This window comes from Rhamphochromis sp. 'chilingali', assembly GCF_963969265.1.
Source record: "Rhamphochromis sp. 'chilingali' genome assembly, chromosome: 8".
Classification (NCBI taxonomy): Eukaryota; Metazoa; Chordata; class Actinopteri; order Cichliformes; family Cichlidae; genus Rhamphochromis; species Rhamphochromis sp. 'chilingali'.
Genome location: NC_137935.1, coordinates 22,860,800 through 22,876,743, shown reverse-complemented (window position 1 = coordinate 22,876,743; position 15,944 = coordinate 22,860,800). Strand labels below are relative to the sequence as shown.

At 42.5% G+C, this 15,944-nt stretch overlaps 2 protein-coding genes across 2 annotated transcripts in view; one reads left to right on the top strand and one right to left on the bottom strand.

The window, feature by feature from the left end:
- Positions 1 to 139: 139 nt before the first annotated feature.
- Positions 140 to 3,867, bottom strand: tyr (tyrosinase). Its single transcript, XM_080889761.1, has 5 exons — positions 2,708 to 3,867; positions 2,103 to 2,319; positions 1,285 to 1,432; positions 889 to 1,070; positions 140 to 807 (listed from the first exon to the last, which is right to left on the bottom strand). Exons 1-5 carry the CDS (start codon positions 3,533 to 3,535, stop codon positions 560 to 562), a joined length of 1,623 nt encoding a protein of 540 aa, XP_080745887.1. The 5' UTR covers positions 3,536 to 3,867; the 3' UTR covers positions 140 to 559.
- A 7,312-nt stretch (positions 3,868 to 11,179) lies between these two features.
- grm5b (glutamate receptor, metabotropic 5b) overlaps positions 11,180 to 15,944 on the top strand; it is a 92,673-nt gene continuing 87,908 nt past the window's right edge. The window contains exon 1 of the mRNA XM_080888417.1: positions 11,180 to 11,240. The gene's annotated coding sequence lies outside the window, so the exon portion shown is untranslated. The remainder of the gene's footprint in view (positions 11,241 to 15,944) is intronic.

The window sequence follows — 15,944 nt, the reverse complement described above, 5'->3', positions numbered from 1 at the left end:
TAAAACTACATCAGAAAAACTACTTTGAGCCTTATTTCCTCAAGGAATCCCAAAATAATTTTTCTATTCCGAATGTGTGCCGACTGAATGCAAAACATTTTAAGGTGATCCTCCTAGCGGCAGCTCCCTGCTGTTTGCTCATAGTCTCTTTTTAAATGGTCTCAAATCTTAAAGGGTTGGTTCACCTGTCCCCATCACGCTAATACAAAGGAGGTTGCTTCTTGTTGTCTACCCTAATTAGATTAGACAAATCCTGCAAACCCATGTAAAGTTATTTTTAAAACCTGTAACTGTCTGCACGGACAGCTATGTTGCTAACATATCAGTGATTTATCAGTGCTATCACCACTACCCACTTCCTTTCTGTTGATTCCATAGTAGATACCTGCAAGACACTGAGGTGTAAATATGTTTTTTCTTGTTTGGATGAACTGTATTTTCCTTTTTTTAAAAAGTTGCTTCACTGGCTCATCTGTACATGACTATATTTTAAAAAACATAATCAGATTCTTGTTTTTAATTGGCTTCATAACCATCACAGGGTTGTGCAGTACCTGTGTTACAGAGTGGTCTGATATGAAGATGATCCTTCCTCTGAGCTGCTATGCAGTAATGGCTGTTTCTCCCCGTAGCTTGATGCTCTCTTCTTCCTCTGATTGCGCTTCCATTTCCGTCTTGCAAAAACAATGATTACTGCGATGATTGCAGCAATCAGAGCTCCCAGAATCCCGGCACCCACGAGCCACTGCCAGATCTGTTGTGCCTGCTGGAGGTAGGGGTTCAGGAACTCTTGAACAAACCTCTGACCTATGGTGAGACAGATAGGATAGGACAGTAAAGCTTAAAGAAAAGGCCATTTAGGAGATATGTTTACAGTTATGCACTGACCTGGGTCCAACAGATAGGCATATTCATATCCAAGAGCCTTATTGGACAGGAAATAATCTCCGTTTCTATAAAGAGGCAGGAAGGGAACCATATAATAGCCATCATTGTGACCAATAGGGGCATTGGTGCGTGGGTAGCTGTTTCGTGGAGGCTGGTGGTTCCTGAGCCAGCGCTCATAGATACTAATGAAGAGAAGAAGTGAATAAGAAGAGAAAAGGGACAGAAAGAAAAACCTACATGAAAAAATTGAATATATATCATGATTCTACATGATATGCAACTTTTCATCCTTACATCTTCTCTAGGTCTCGCTACTTTTATCTTTCTCACTGCATTACACCCAGTGTGTGCAGTTTACCTTTTGCAAATAATATGGGCGGATAAGTGTTACTATACCTGTCAATGAAAGCATGATGTAGCAGGAATATTGGGTCATTAGCTGAACCCTGTACTGATGACATGGAACCGTTCATGAACATATGCAAGGCGTTGTGCAAGGTGCTCTGACCTGACACGGCCATACCCGTCTGTGGACTTGCAAAACCTGCAGAAGGTGCATGATACAGGAATGGCAACAATGTTTACACAGGAAGATAACACTCAGGGATGAATTTAGTAGTAAATAGTTTGTAGGTTTATATGAGAAAAATGTTTGTGCAGAGAAAAACGTGAGCTTGGTGGAACAAAAATGAGAAGGAACTGAGATATATTACGACTTAAAAGTCTTACAGCTCGCCTGTGCGACCAAAAAATGTAATTTATTATAATTAATTTCAAAAGTTCTCTGAGACAACGGGGGAATCATTTTCATATTAAATACATTTGAAGTTTTAACAGAATTGATGTCCTGATGAAAGAATGTCCTCTTTCACACCTCGTTCAAATGCACTTGATATAATTTAATTCAGGACTCAGCTTAAGGGGCAGCCTGTGATTTACAACAAAACTGGAAGCATATCTAATGATATAACGTGTGCAGGATGTGTTAAACTCCAACAATAAATACATAAAATAACTAGCAGGTTTTAGTGTCGATGTCTGCATTAGAGTTTGCAATTCCTTGTACACACACTGGTTTGTATCTACCTTTTGTGTTTCCAATGTGCCAGTGCTCATTCACAAGCTTAGTAAGATTAAGCTGAACTTTGGTGATTAAACATGAAAGAAGAGAGGACTAACACAAATGTATGTGCGTGTCTGCCTCTCACTCCTACCCTCTAGGACATTTCTAAAGCTCATGTTGGCAAATCGGTCCATGGGTCCTGTCTCGTACTCGGGGAGGCCCACAGCGAACTCCACATCATCTGAATTGGGAAGTCGTTGCACACGATTGGTATCATGGTTGCCGGGATTACGTAACAATGGACCCTCCCCCGTGGCATTACATAATGCTTCTCGGCTGTTATACTCCTCTGACTGGGTGCAGATAACCTATACAAATGTATAAATGCAAAAGTGTAAACATACATGTTTCTCGGGCTGTTATAGCTCACAAACCTGCAGGCCTCCATAAGGCTTTAATATGGCTTTCTTACAAATAGTAAATGGGCATTAATAGGCATTAGTGAAAACTAATGGAACTCTCTGAGTATTCAGAACAATGCTGCTTTCAAAAATCACAACTTTAAAATAAAAATCTCTCAAATAGTTGGATTAACAGGATGAACCAACTTAATCCTGTGGGCTTGTTTTTACAAGAAAATGAACTTTCAGTGAGTTAATGTATAAAAACTGTTTAAAGGACCACATATAATCAAATATGGGTATTTCCATTCTAAGACACACTGAAACCCAGGGCATGAGGATCAATTTTTCTTACCTTCCATGATGAGAAGACAGAGGCAGTGCTGATGAGGTTGGGATTAAGGGAGTTGCGTCCACCCATCAAGGCATCGGTACACACGTCACAGGTCTGGGAGTTCCTCCAGTCCCAGTATGGGATGGTGAAATTAAAATCTCCTGTTAGCTTCCTGATCTCATTCTCCCAGTGAAGCAGGAAGACTCTGTGCCAGGGCAGAAATGCTGCAGATTCATGAGCAAAATCAATATCTTGCCATACATTCCCTGGTCCTCCCAGGAGGGCATCTCGGGACACATAGTAGTGCATCCACACAAAAAGGTCATAGGTGTTGATGTCAGAGAACATGGGGTTCTCGCCATTTTCTCCCATCTGTGCCCTTGTGCCAGTGGCGATGACATAGTCACGATTGATGGTGTTTTTACCCAGGTTCAGATAGGAGATGAACTTCTGCTGTTCAGCAGTCGACATAGTTAGGATGTTCCTGCGCACTGATTCCCTGTACTCAGCACAGTTTGAACCCCAGTAACCAAACCTACACTCGCCACAGTTAAAACCTCCATAGTTTCCAGCACAGCGGCACGTCCGGTTGAAGAAAGCTAAAGGCCAACGCTCTCTGTCATCGATCCCACTGTGAGGGTACTGGGGTCCATGTGGCTCGTCTGAAATGACCACGTCTGTGCAGAAACCGCGGCCTGACAGGGCACCGCAGGCTGAGCCATCTCCATCCCACAATGGACAGCACTCTTTGGTCCGCAGTCCTTCTGAAGTGGCACAAGGGCGAGGAAACTGGCTTACACAAGCCCCAATCAGCTGTAAGAAAACTAAAGACATACACAGTCTTCTCATGGTGAAAAGTCAAAGGCACTCCACTCAGGGGGAATATAAATTCTTGTTAAAAGTGTGAGAACCTCTTGTCCTCACAGAAGGTTAGGGAGAGCAAAAAGCAGCACCAGCAAATAGATTCACTTACAAAAAGTTACTTCCAGTTAAGCAGAGAAATACAGGCTCACACATTTCCAACTTTTGCTGTTTCCCCCCCTTTTTTTCTGTTTTGTAATATCTACTCCTCTAACCTACCATCTAACTAGCTACCAAACCTCCCTCAACCCTTACACTCATACACCCAGCCAACAGCCCCTTGTTCTCTGCCTACTCATTGAGCTGTTTTAGGGGGCTGTCCTCTGAAAAGTGTGTGATCTCACGCAGCATCACATGCTCAGGATAATATTCTTATTTCACTTTGTCTAGAGACCAGCTGACCTCTACTCCACTTCACCTCGGGCAGAAATGTCTGGTGTGTGTGTGTGTGTGTGTGTGTGTGTGTGTGTGTGTGTGTGTGTGTGTGTGTGTGTGTACAGTACTCCCCTCCCTTGGGCAAAGCCTCTCCGGGAATTTATGCATGATCCGATGTGCTACAGAAACGTGTGACAGCAAGGAGCAGAAGTTGAGGAGGTGGGAGAGCGATACCGGACAGTGTATTAATGAAAAGCCAGGCTTGAATTTAAATATTAAGACAGTGTGTTAGGATGGGATGAGTTTGTGCTTCTACTTGGTCTTTTTATGATGTTAAAGAAAGCAAAAATGTAATCTGCTACCTTCAGCGATGTTTAGTACTGTCTCAGAATATCTCAGAATATGTGCTCTAATAAAATGGATACTATTAAAGTTTAATATATTCCATCCATCCATCCATCTTCATCCGCTTTATCCGAGGCCGGGTCGCGGGGGCAGCAGCCTAAGCAAAGAGGCCCAGACCTCCCTCTCCCCAGCCACCTCCTCCACCTCCTCCAGCTTATCCGGGGGAATACCAAGGCGTTCCCAGGCCAGCCGAGAGATATAATCTCTCCAGCGTGTCCTGGGTCTGCCCCGGGGCCTCCTCCTGGTGTGACATGCCTGGAACACCTCACCCAGGAGGCGCCCAGGGGGCATCCTTGTCAGATGCCCGAACCACCTCAGCTGGCTCCTTTCGATGTGGAGCAGCAGCTGCTCTACTCTGAGCCCCTCCCGGATGGCCAAACTTCTCACCCTATCTCTAAGGGAGAGGCCAGCCACCCTTCGGAGGAAGCTCATTTCTGCCGCTTGTATCCGCGATCTCGTTCTTTCGGTCACTACCCACAGCTCGTGGCCACAGGTGAGGGTAGGGACGTAGATCGACCGGTAAATTGAGAGCTTCGCTTTTACACTCAGCTCCCTCTTCACCACGACGGACCGGTGCAGCGTCTGCATTACTGCAGCTGCAGCCCCAATCCGTCTGTCGATCTCCGGCTCCCTTCTCCCATCACTCGCGAACAAGACCCCGAGATACTTGAACTCCTCCACTTGGGGCAGGAACTCATCCCCGACCCGGAGTGGGCACTCCACCCTTTTCCGGCTGAGAACCATGGCCTCAGATTTGGAGGTGCTGATCCTCATTCCCGCTGCTTCACACTCGGCTGCGAACCGTTCCAGTGCGAGCTGGAGGCCCTCACCCGATGCCGGCAATGCGAACCAAGCTCTTGCAACGGTTGTATAGGGATCGAATGGCCCGTAGCAATGGGCCAGACACCCAATACTCCCGCAACACCTCCCACAGGACACCCCGAGGGACACGGTCGAATGCCTTCTCCAAGTCCACAAAGCACATGTAGACTGGTTGGGCAAACTCCCATGCACCCTCAAGTATCCTGGAGAGGATAAAGAGCTGGTCCAGTGTTCCGCGACCAGGACGAAAACCGCATTGTTCCTCCTGTATCCGAGGTTCGAGTAGCGGACGAACTCTCTTTCCAGCACCCTGGCATAGACTTTCCCAGGGAGGCTGAGGAGTGTGATATATTAAACATGACATTTTATTCAGTCTGCCATGTTATACCATGACACATCAAACCTCTTTTAGAAAAGGTTAGATTGAGCTTCACTATAATTTGACAAAATAATATAACGGTGTTTTAAACTCTTTTAACTCATAATGAAGAATGGGGAGGGGGGGGAATTATGTCCTTTACAGACCATTATGAGTTAAAGGTGATAGGATTAAACATAATCAGTGTACTTTGTGGTGGTTAAATACTTCCACACACTGATGTGGCAGGTAGAGCAGTAACATTAAGGACTATGTTGGCATTTCAACCTACATTAAAGCCAACACTAATGCTGAGGAAATAGACTAATTCTACCCTTTATTTTTAGGAAACAAGGCCATTTTTGTAATAAACATACAAATAATATTTTTTCTGATATATAAAGATTACCTCTGTGACTGGAATTTTAGTTCAGATGCATGCAGGCTGCATAAGAGTCTTGTGTGATATTTCATTTTGACCTAATTTCATGCCCCATCAATAAGAGTGAAAGGGGTGAATTGTTTTTCTGTTGCACAAATATACAGGTTATTACTGACACTGAAAACACTAGTTCATCCACATGGAATCATGAATGAAACCTTTAATGCTGCTGCTGTTTAACAGCAATCATGTTGAAAACTCAACCTTTGAGTCCAAAAGAGGGAAAAGTACAGTAAAATTGTTACGGTTGCTTTGCTTTTCAAGTCTTTAATTGCAAATGAAATGGAAGAGTGAATAGATATGAAGTTGTAGTCATACTTTCCACCAAATGATTAAGATGCTTTGTGTAATAAATACAGTGTATTAATTGTTAATATATTGACAGTGTATTAATAGTATGTAGAAGACGTTTATAGCTGATAAAATACACTTAAAGGCTAATTGCATAAGAAGTGAAATGTAATAATGGGTCTTTGTCAGTATAGCCTCATGGTACACACCACATGGTACATCGTGACGATCAGCTGTACGTGGAAACTTCCAGGAGGAGAAAGAGAGAGATTTTTTCTCCACAGGTTCCGTTCAGACTGGTACAGTACTCAGGGCAGAAAGTCATCTGCGCAAGCTTTAGGATCACAAGCCGGTCACATGCTACCGTAGCCAGGCACGGGATGCAGCTTATCTCGGCGCAGGAGCGCAGTGGAGCGCACAGGAATGACCATCACACGATAAACCTGCCCGCAGGGCTCCTCTGAGAGAGACAAGGGCACACACAGAGTGTTTGAAAAAGTACTTTTATTTGAACTTACCAAGAATTTAACCTGAAATTACAACAGTAGGCTTCAGTAACTCCTGAATAACTCGGAAACCACGTGACGTCGAGTAATGGCTTCGGATTGAGACATTCCCATAAAACTTTTTTTTCCTGTTTCATCCAGACACAAGAGGGCAGCATGAGCCATTTGAAGATAGACCACCAGGGAAGTTGCCTGTCACAGCACGATTACTGCACGCAGTCAGAGTCCTCCTCATCATGCGTAATGAGATAACAGAGGAGGTAGATGACGGCTGATTTGTCTAGCTGGAGGGGATTCTTACGGTTGTTTTACGTTTGACATCTCACAAAACTCCCGCAGGCTTTTAAAAGCCAACCTGTACAAAACTGACCTCCACAGATCAACGAGGAAGTTGTCTTTGTTTTTCTTTTAATGCATCTAATGTGCACTTGAAAATCTGTAAAAAGAAGAAAAGAAAATCACAAGAAGAATTTCAGCTCAGTCTTGAAAACAGACCTAACTGCACCTGTCGCATCTCATCTGTGTGTGTGCGTATGCTTGTGCAGAAGAGATACTCAAAAGCTATTATTTTCATAAACTATGAGCTGAAGCTTCTAATCTTTATCCAGAAACAGTTTCTATAAATGAAACCTCAAGTTGTGGAGAACCCCCCCCCCCCCCCCCCCCTTTTACTTGTCTTCCTTTTTAAAATGTAATATATTTTCCTTGCGATTTTACAAAGTTTTATTTTATTTCTGCAGGGCAAAGCTAACGCAGAGCTGCAGTCTCCCCAATCTCTGTGCCATCCCTGTTATCACAGCATCCTGGTAGTCAGAGACACTGTGACAGCTTGTCAACCTGTGCTGACAGTTTACATCGACACTGAGGCTGCTTTTCAGAATGTACGCACCCAGTATCTGGAACAGCCTGCCTGCAGAATTGAGAGCAACCTCCCTGAAACCCTTTAAAATTTAAATTTACATTTCCCTGGATATATTATAAAAAATATACACACCATTTTGATTTATTGCATTGCCAAACCCACAGTGACTGCAGTGAGTTTTTTCTAAATAGATCTGCCAAAGATGTGAGACTTTTTCTTTCTTACTGGTTTTTCACTTGTTTCAAGTTTTTTGCAGAACTTCTCCACGATGTGTAAAGTACGTGGACAGGTCTGTCTTTTGTGCTTTATGTGCTTGATGACAAATCTGCAGTCTACTTAAGTCATATTAAAACCCACTCTCCACTTGTTCAATGAAACAGCAGCCACATTACATGTTTCATAACTGACGTCCTCATTTCTCTTTTGGCATTGTGCGATTTGTAGGTTTTTTTCCCCCCTATTTGTCCTACTTAGAGTGGGAATATCACAGAGAAGTGACAACCCTGTAAATCAGCTATGTGTCTATGGCAACCACGGGTATCCACTGTTATTTTGAAATGCCATTGAATAATTGATTTTCCGACTGTGACTGTGAGTCTGTTGTGCTTGTGATTTGCGGAGGAGTGTCGTTAAAAAGACTTTTACCCTATAGATGTTATATGTGTCTGATGCACAGTATTACACACTGATTACACAAACACACATACAGAGTGCAGGTGTGTTTTGCAGGGTGAATTTTTCTTGGGATGATTAATTTGTCACTCCAGTTATATTTTCTGTCCGCTCTGTGCAACCACAAACTCTGTTGAACAGTATCAGGGTCAGAAAAATGCTCCAGATGATTCAGTGGATGATTTTTCTCCATCATATCATTCAGTCCAGTTCTCCATCATTTGACACAGTTCATCCTAACACATGTCATTGATTTGTCTCAGCTTCATCAATATTAATTCACTTATTGATCCAATCTTGCATCAACAGGTTTTAAGTGTCTCTGCGAGTGATTAACGACTTTAATCTCTCTCCATGTGTGCGTGCATGTGTGAAGGAAAGATTAGTTGGCATCAAATGAGACAAGCTGAACTGATCAATTAGATGCTTGTTGATTTTCTGTTTTACTATAAAAGTGAAGGGTTGCTATGGAAATGGCATCTAAGATCTGCCATCCATACAATTAAGCGTGAGATCCAATGTTCATTTATCTTGAACAGGTCTGTTAACCTATTGAGGTGACCCTAACATTAACCTTATGAAATCAGAATATCGACACATCTGGTATGTGTGTGCCCAGAGTTCATTAAATTTAACATTTTACATCAAAATTGGAAATTTTGAATCCAATATCTTGTATCTTGGGACATTTTTTTGAGTGTGCTTGACTTTAATTGAGTGCTACCTGAGGCATTGGATATTTTTGTTTTTGTCCCATTGTGCACAGAGATTTCTCCAAATTCTCTGAAATTATTTAAAATATTACGTATTGTCGATGATTTGACGAATAAAGTATTTGCATTCTGAAACGGTTCCACAATTTGCAATCATTTTTTGAGGGGTTTTTTTTTTAGAGATTGGTGAACTGTTGTCCATATTTACTTCTGAGAAACTCTCTAAGATGCTCTCTCTATACACAGTCATGTTACTGACCTGTTGCTAATTAACCTAACTAGTTGCAAAACCTTTCCCCAACTGTTTCTTTTGTTGCCCCAATCCTAACTTTTTTGAGACATCTTGCTTCCATCAATTTCAAAATGAGCTCATATTTTTCCTTAAATTATACATTTTCTCAGTTTATAAATTTGCCTGTTGTTGATAAAATAAGGGTTTATGATATTTGCAAACCATTCTATTCTGTTTTTATGTACATTTTTACACAGCATCCCAATGTTTTCACAACTGGAGCTGTGCATACAGTTATTGCAATCTGTCTCCCATAGTCCTTTTGCACTTAGTCAATTTCTTAATTCTGTATTCAGTGATTGGTAACCAAGTGGTGTTTATCAGACTGGTATCAATGCAGTCATTAGTAACTAGAAAATGTATGACACATCTGGTATAAATAAAAAAAGGAGCAAATGTTGAACCTCAATTGCAAATTGTTATCATTAAAGAAGTTTACTAAGTGGTAATTGTATACAGCAAAACCTAATAGACACCTGCTTGGCTAATTGAATTACAGCCTGGCATCCACATTTAAGAACCCAATACAAGACTAAAAAAAAGAAGAAAGAAATGCGACATCATCCATTTTTATTTTCAGTGACAGATTTGATTTTCTTGGACATGCATAGATATTCTGCCAGAAACCGTTTAACTAGGTGCAGCAGAACCTTCCCCAAACTGCAACCTCTCACCCAGTTCACTGGTCCTCAGCTGCCCATCATCATTCTGGTCTGCACCTGCATCTATAAACATTATTTACACATTTGGGGTTTTGGTCCTTGTGCACTTATAAATGCCATCTGTCTATGCCAAATATGGCCTCACATCAGAACACTCCTACCTTTGTGGTTTGTTCTTGAACATTAGCCATAAAGGTTGAATTCATGCTGAGTCCTTTTCCCCATTCAGAAGCCTGCACTTACTCATCTGTTTTTAATACAAGCTTGCACAGAAAATTGTGTTTTGTGTCATTTTTACAAGAGAGGGCAAACACCACGCGCTGCTCTTCCTGTACCTGCTACTGCTGCAACTGTGAAGTCTCACAGACTTGTTTCTCACATATTCAGGCAATTTCTTATCATTTGTAAGCCATGCTGCATCTGTTGCATTGCTCACAGGTACCTCCACTTTTAAAGGTAGCCTACTTCACTTGATTCATTAGATTAAGCACACATTTTACCAACTTGAAAATAGAAACATTGTAGTAGATAAAGACACCATGCAGTTTTTAAACATATCTACAGTGCTGCACAGCCTTGTAGAAGCTTTGAATAAACAATATATTCACTAGTGTCAATGGAAGTTTGCATTCGAATCTTGAGGCAGTTGTCACTTATGGGGAGTTTTACCCATTTTCTGACCCTTGGAAGACTACACATAGATAATGTGAGAGTCTGTTCATGCGTGCATGTGAACTCTTATGTTTTCCTGTCAGCCCATGTGCTCATGTCAAAGCAAGCTTAGAAGGGTGAGGAGGAAGTGAGAGATAAAAGTCAGTAAGGCTATCACTGCAACATCTAAAGCCTGTCCAGCCTGCATGTGTGTGTGCATGCTTGCGTGTATGTGTATGTGCTTTTAATGGTCTACTAATCCCAAAAGCATTTGGCTGGCAAACTAATCCAATGCTTGTCTAGCCAAGCTCTAAAACCCACTTCTATCCCACACTGCCATCTCCCTGCCTCTCCCCTCGATCCCTGCTTCTCTCTATCAACATCTATCTCCAGATGGTATCTTGGAGGTAGGTGCGATAGAGAAAGCGGGAGAGACAGACAGACAGAGAAAGAGAGGGCGGATGACCTCAACGGAGCCTCCTCATTGGAGCGCGTGGCGCGCTAGAGAGAGAGAGAGAGGAGAGGGGGTTCATTTGTTGCCATAGTGAAAAAGTAGATTAACCACCGCGAGCACAGTGCCCTGACGGACTCGTGAGGGATGCTGTGTTTCTCTGGGAACATACACCTGTCCCGCAAGCAAAGGTAGGCTACAACTTCTCTTCTTCTCCTTTCGTGGACAGAGTCAGACATAGTGGCACGAGGACGGCGTGGATTACCTGATGAATTCTCGTTTTTCCTCCCTAAACCACACGACTTTTGGTCTCAAAGTGCGAGGAGACGCTTCCTCAAACGACCGGCTTTCACACTAATAGGCCCATTTATGAGAGGAAAGCCAACACGGAAAGAACAGCAAACCTGTCTTTTATGTGAGAAAGAAAGAGCCACATATCAGATGAATTTTTTTTATTGTTATTGTATTACCTATAAAGCACATGTTGATGAAATCATAAAATTGGGTTTTATTTTCTATAATTTATTGAATCGAGATATTTAAAAGGACTCGCAAACTTAATTTAAATTCAAAGATGCCATTACAAATGCAAAACTAGGTTTTCTTTCTAAGCTAAAGCTAAAATTAGTTAATGGCAGTATCTGTGTTAAAGCCTGTGCCCAGAGACATTTGCAGGAAAGCGCGATGTTTCTATTACATTTGCATTGATTTATTTCTAATTTTTAAATCTTTAATAATTTGATCTCCGTGGGTCTTTTAGGTGGACGCCAGCCAAAGCAGTAGGTTAATGGCTCTTTACTCATCTGACCGCTATGAAACTTCAAATGCTATCGATCTCATCCATAGTGCCGTCGTCTCAGCCCACAGTGTCACCTCTGAAGTCTGTTTGATCAGAGAGGAGACAGACTCTCATAGTCTAGCCCATCATCTTCTTCCTACATTATGAGGCAGTGCAGCTCACGGGGCAAAGCAACCCAACCGGGGATTTTGTGTTGCCTACTTTTACTCTACAGTATCCGGATCCACTTTTTGGTTGTAGCTGGGCAATTAGAGATGCGTGGGAGTGAAGGAATTAAGAACGAAAATAGCGACACACGGAGAAAACACGTAGGCTACATGCGACATAGGAAGTTAGACAAAATCTCAAAATCAGTAAGCTCCATCATCGCACTGATCAGTGTTGTACTCGTGGATTTCACTCGGTCACGTCCTCTCCATTGTGGGATGCGCGCTTTGGTGAGAGCAAAGTTGGACAGTGTAGTTTAAGTTTTAAAGAAAAAAGTGTGTGTGTGTGAAGGGGGGGGGGGGGGGGGTCAACTCTTCTTTGATCTGCTGAATTACACTCAAACCTGAGTTTTTTGAGTTTTCCTCTCTAGAGTGTTACAGTATCTCAGTAACTTTAGGCATTTTGTAACTGCTTATTTTGAAGGTGAGGCTGGACTGAACATCCACTGTCACCTGTAAAGGTTGTTGGTGGCTTGTGTGTGTGTTAGGGAAGGAAGAAGCTGGAATCAATCAGTTGCCACAGAAGAAATAAAAAAAATTTTTAATGCACTGTTTTATACTTTCATACTGAGCTCACTGAACGCTGCTGTAGTAACAAGAAACATTTGATTGATTTATTCTGGTTTAATTCTGGAATAGTGAGAAGAATGTTGAATGCTCACGACAGAAATAATCAGTGTCTGTCTTTGGACATTTCAACTTTAAAACTGAACTCTGAGGACCTCAAAGGTGCTCAAACAATACTTTGTTGGGTAATTTTGCTTATTATTCATAATATTACTTAGCGCTTCTAAACCAATAGATAAGAGAACACAGAAAGAATGTCTTTGGGAGTGTCCAATAGAGTTTACTGAATGCTTTAAAAATGAATCAAAACAACACAATGTATGGAGCAGGAGAATGCCCAATGGATGGATGTTAAAATGAAACATACCTGAACAAAACTGTCATTAGCAAAATTAGTTCAGATCTTTTGGGCGTCCATGATTTGGGCTTGTTCCAGTGTATCCCAAAGATCATGGACGGATCTGGGGAGTTTTCATTGTCCTGTTCCTGATTTTTCCCTAGCGGTTTTTGCAGTTTCTCCAAGCATATTATCCTGCTTGGGGAGACTGCTGCAACATAACCAATTCTGTTTCATTCCAGCTCAGAGGAGGCTTGTTTTTGGTGGAATATAGCATTCATGCCTTGCTATGGTTACACAGGGGCATTGCTTGTGTTTTAACAGAGCTTTGCTTGTTAATCTAGGAAATTTCCCACGTTACCAAAGTGTGCTACGCCCGTCAGGTACAGTACAAACCGTTCATATTTTCAATCATCCAGGGCTTGATTTGTTCCCATTCCAGCTGGAATAGCATGGACCAGGACCACTCTGCATCAAAGCTGGGCACGTGCCAGATCCACTATGTTAAAGCAAAAACAAGAAAATAGTGATCAGAGACAGTCTTAGCGGCAGTCTTACAACCATAACATAACATTTCAGGTTGTAAAAATGTTCTGTGCACATATGCACAAACCTCTTATTTGGAGGACACCCCCCCACCCCCACCACACACACACACACACACACACACACACACACACACACACACACACACACACACACACACACACACACACACACACTTTGGCCACTGGTGGACTCCATAAAGCTAAAGGCATTCAAAAAATACTACCCTGTGATGTAAATGGATTAGCCTAACAGTTGTAGGGTATTGTCTTACATGAGAATGAAATAAAACTATAAAGCTCTGCAGATAAACCCCGACACTCGAAGGATTACTCTACCGTCTACAGTACAGCTGTACAGTATGTCTATTATTCACAGGAAGACTTTTGCGATTTGTCTTCATTTTCTCCACATCAGGTCAATGGGAGGAGAGGGCAGGATGATGTGGTAAGATGGATGAAGTGAAGAAAAAAACATGAGAAAAAGAAAGTGAATGACCCATGGGCACGCTGTCTCAATCATAAACAGCAAAGAGATGGGGGGGGAGAGAAGAAAAGTGGAGGGAAATGGGGAAGTGGGTGTTTAAGTGCAATTGGATATAGGGAAAACTGCAGAAAAATGGTGGCTACATTTGCAAAGATGGAGAGCAGGAGGGGGCAAAGAAATTGGGGTCTGCGGAGGATGAGATACGGGGGAGAGAGGCTGAGAAGAGGGAGGAAAAGGGGGCGGGATGAAGAAGAGGTGTTTGGAGAGAGGCTCAGGTGTGCGTGACTGGAAAACGGAGGAAGCTCGGAAGCTGCACAGCGACCAGAGGCAGCTTGACATTGGACTCCACATTATTAGCCGCGTCTTTGCTCCACGGTAGGAACTTGCACACCGGTTATCAAACGGGACCGTGCCAGTGCTGTTGGAGGGGCACGTATGCTCCTATAGGTAAGGCTTGAGATCCAATTTTTGCATGCACATAGCCTGTATTCTGCTCAGACTCATATTGTCGCACTTTGTTATAACCCACTGTTCTTGCAGTATTCCTGAATGGACTTGCAATTACACGTGGCTTTCTTATCCTTGAATTACACGGGTTCGCTGTAACCTAGTTAAAGAAAGCAGCCAATTGCGCTGATGTATGGGAGAAACAAGCATGCCACTGAGACAGAGGACGGCCAGAGAGGCGGTTTTCACCGGCGCGTGTTGTAGCTGTGCTCATTTCAGACCGTGTCTCTTTCATGTTTCGCACCTTTCGATCTCGTTTTCGGATCTGTGCAGATGATGGACTCTCTCCCCCCCCTCTTTCCCCCCTCTTCTTGCGGTTAACGGATGCAGCGCTGCGCCAGTCGATGTTGTTGTCTGTGGATTTGATTTCTCCTTGGAGAGACTCAGTTTGAGCAGACGCTGTACGTGCCTGTCAGCGATTAAGCACTTGCAAAGCGTCACATCATTCAATAAATTACTTTAAATTGATGGTACAGGAAGACCAACGAAACCACAAAGGATTAAAAAGGACATAAATAAATAAATGCACCTGGCTGAAAACTGCCGATAGTCTTACTACTAATGGAGACTGCGAGTCCCAGATAAGTGCTGTAAGGTCACATCTTGTTTTGGGGGAGTTGTGCAGGCGCCTTGTCTCATGTGGCTGCAGCGGTTTAAGTCTTTACTGACTAAGCCTTGTTGGCGTGACGATGCATGTGTGATATTTGTATCCCATTCATACCGGGAGCTTTTTGGTCATTCGTCCTCAAAGGCAGGCCTGCACTATACCTATTAGCTATAAAATGCCCATATAAGCTATGTCACTGTGGTGCACTGGAGTTATAGAGGTTTAATGCTGTTTAGTGGTTCTTTTACTTAGTGGGTGTGTTTGTGTCTCCAAGCCTTGGCGCTTTTCTTCATCACTCATCTGTGGCACTGAGATGATTCTAGAGACAAGGCAGCAATTACAAAAATAAATCTTTAGTCTTCTTAAAACCTGCAGATGCACATTGTGTCAAAGGGTTTGTGCAGAAAAAACTAAAAAAAAGCAACAGCAACAATAATGAGCATCTCTTTAGCTGGGAATAGGAGGCTGCATGGAGAGAACCATTGTTCCAAGCCCAATCAGCAAAAGCCTTCCCTGCATAAGTGAATGTGCACACAACACAGAAAAGCAATATGACCCATTTCAGATACCAGCAAGTAATTTGAAAAAAACCCCATTATGCCAGATCATTTTGCCCGTCCGTTCCTGTTGACAGTTTATGTTTCATGTTATTATTTTATGTGGTATGTTGCAGTATAGTATTGCAGCTCCTGTTTCTCTCGGTCGTCTAAAAACACCTTGCGAGCATTGAAGTAATTCTTTATTAATATCAGGATTACGTCTGGTGAACATTTTGTTTTTCATACAAAATGATTCAAATCAAAGACTTCTGATAACATTTCAGACTTAAATGTCATGTTT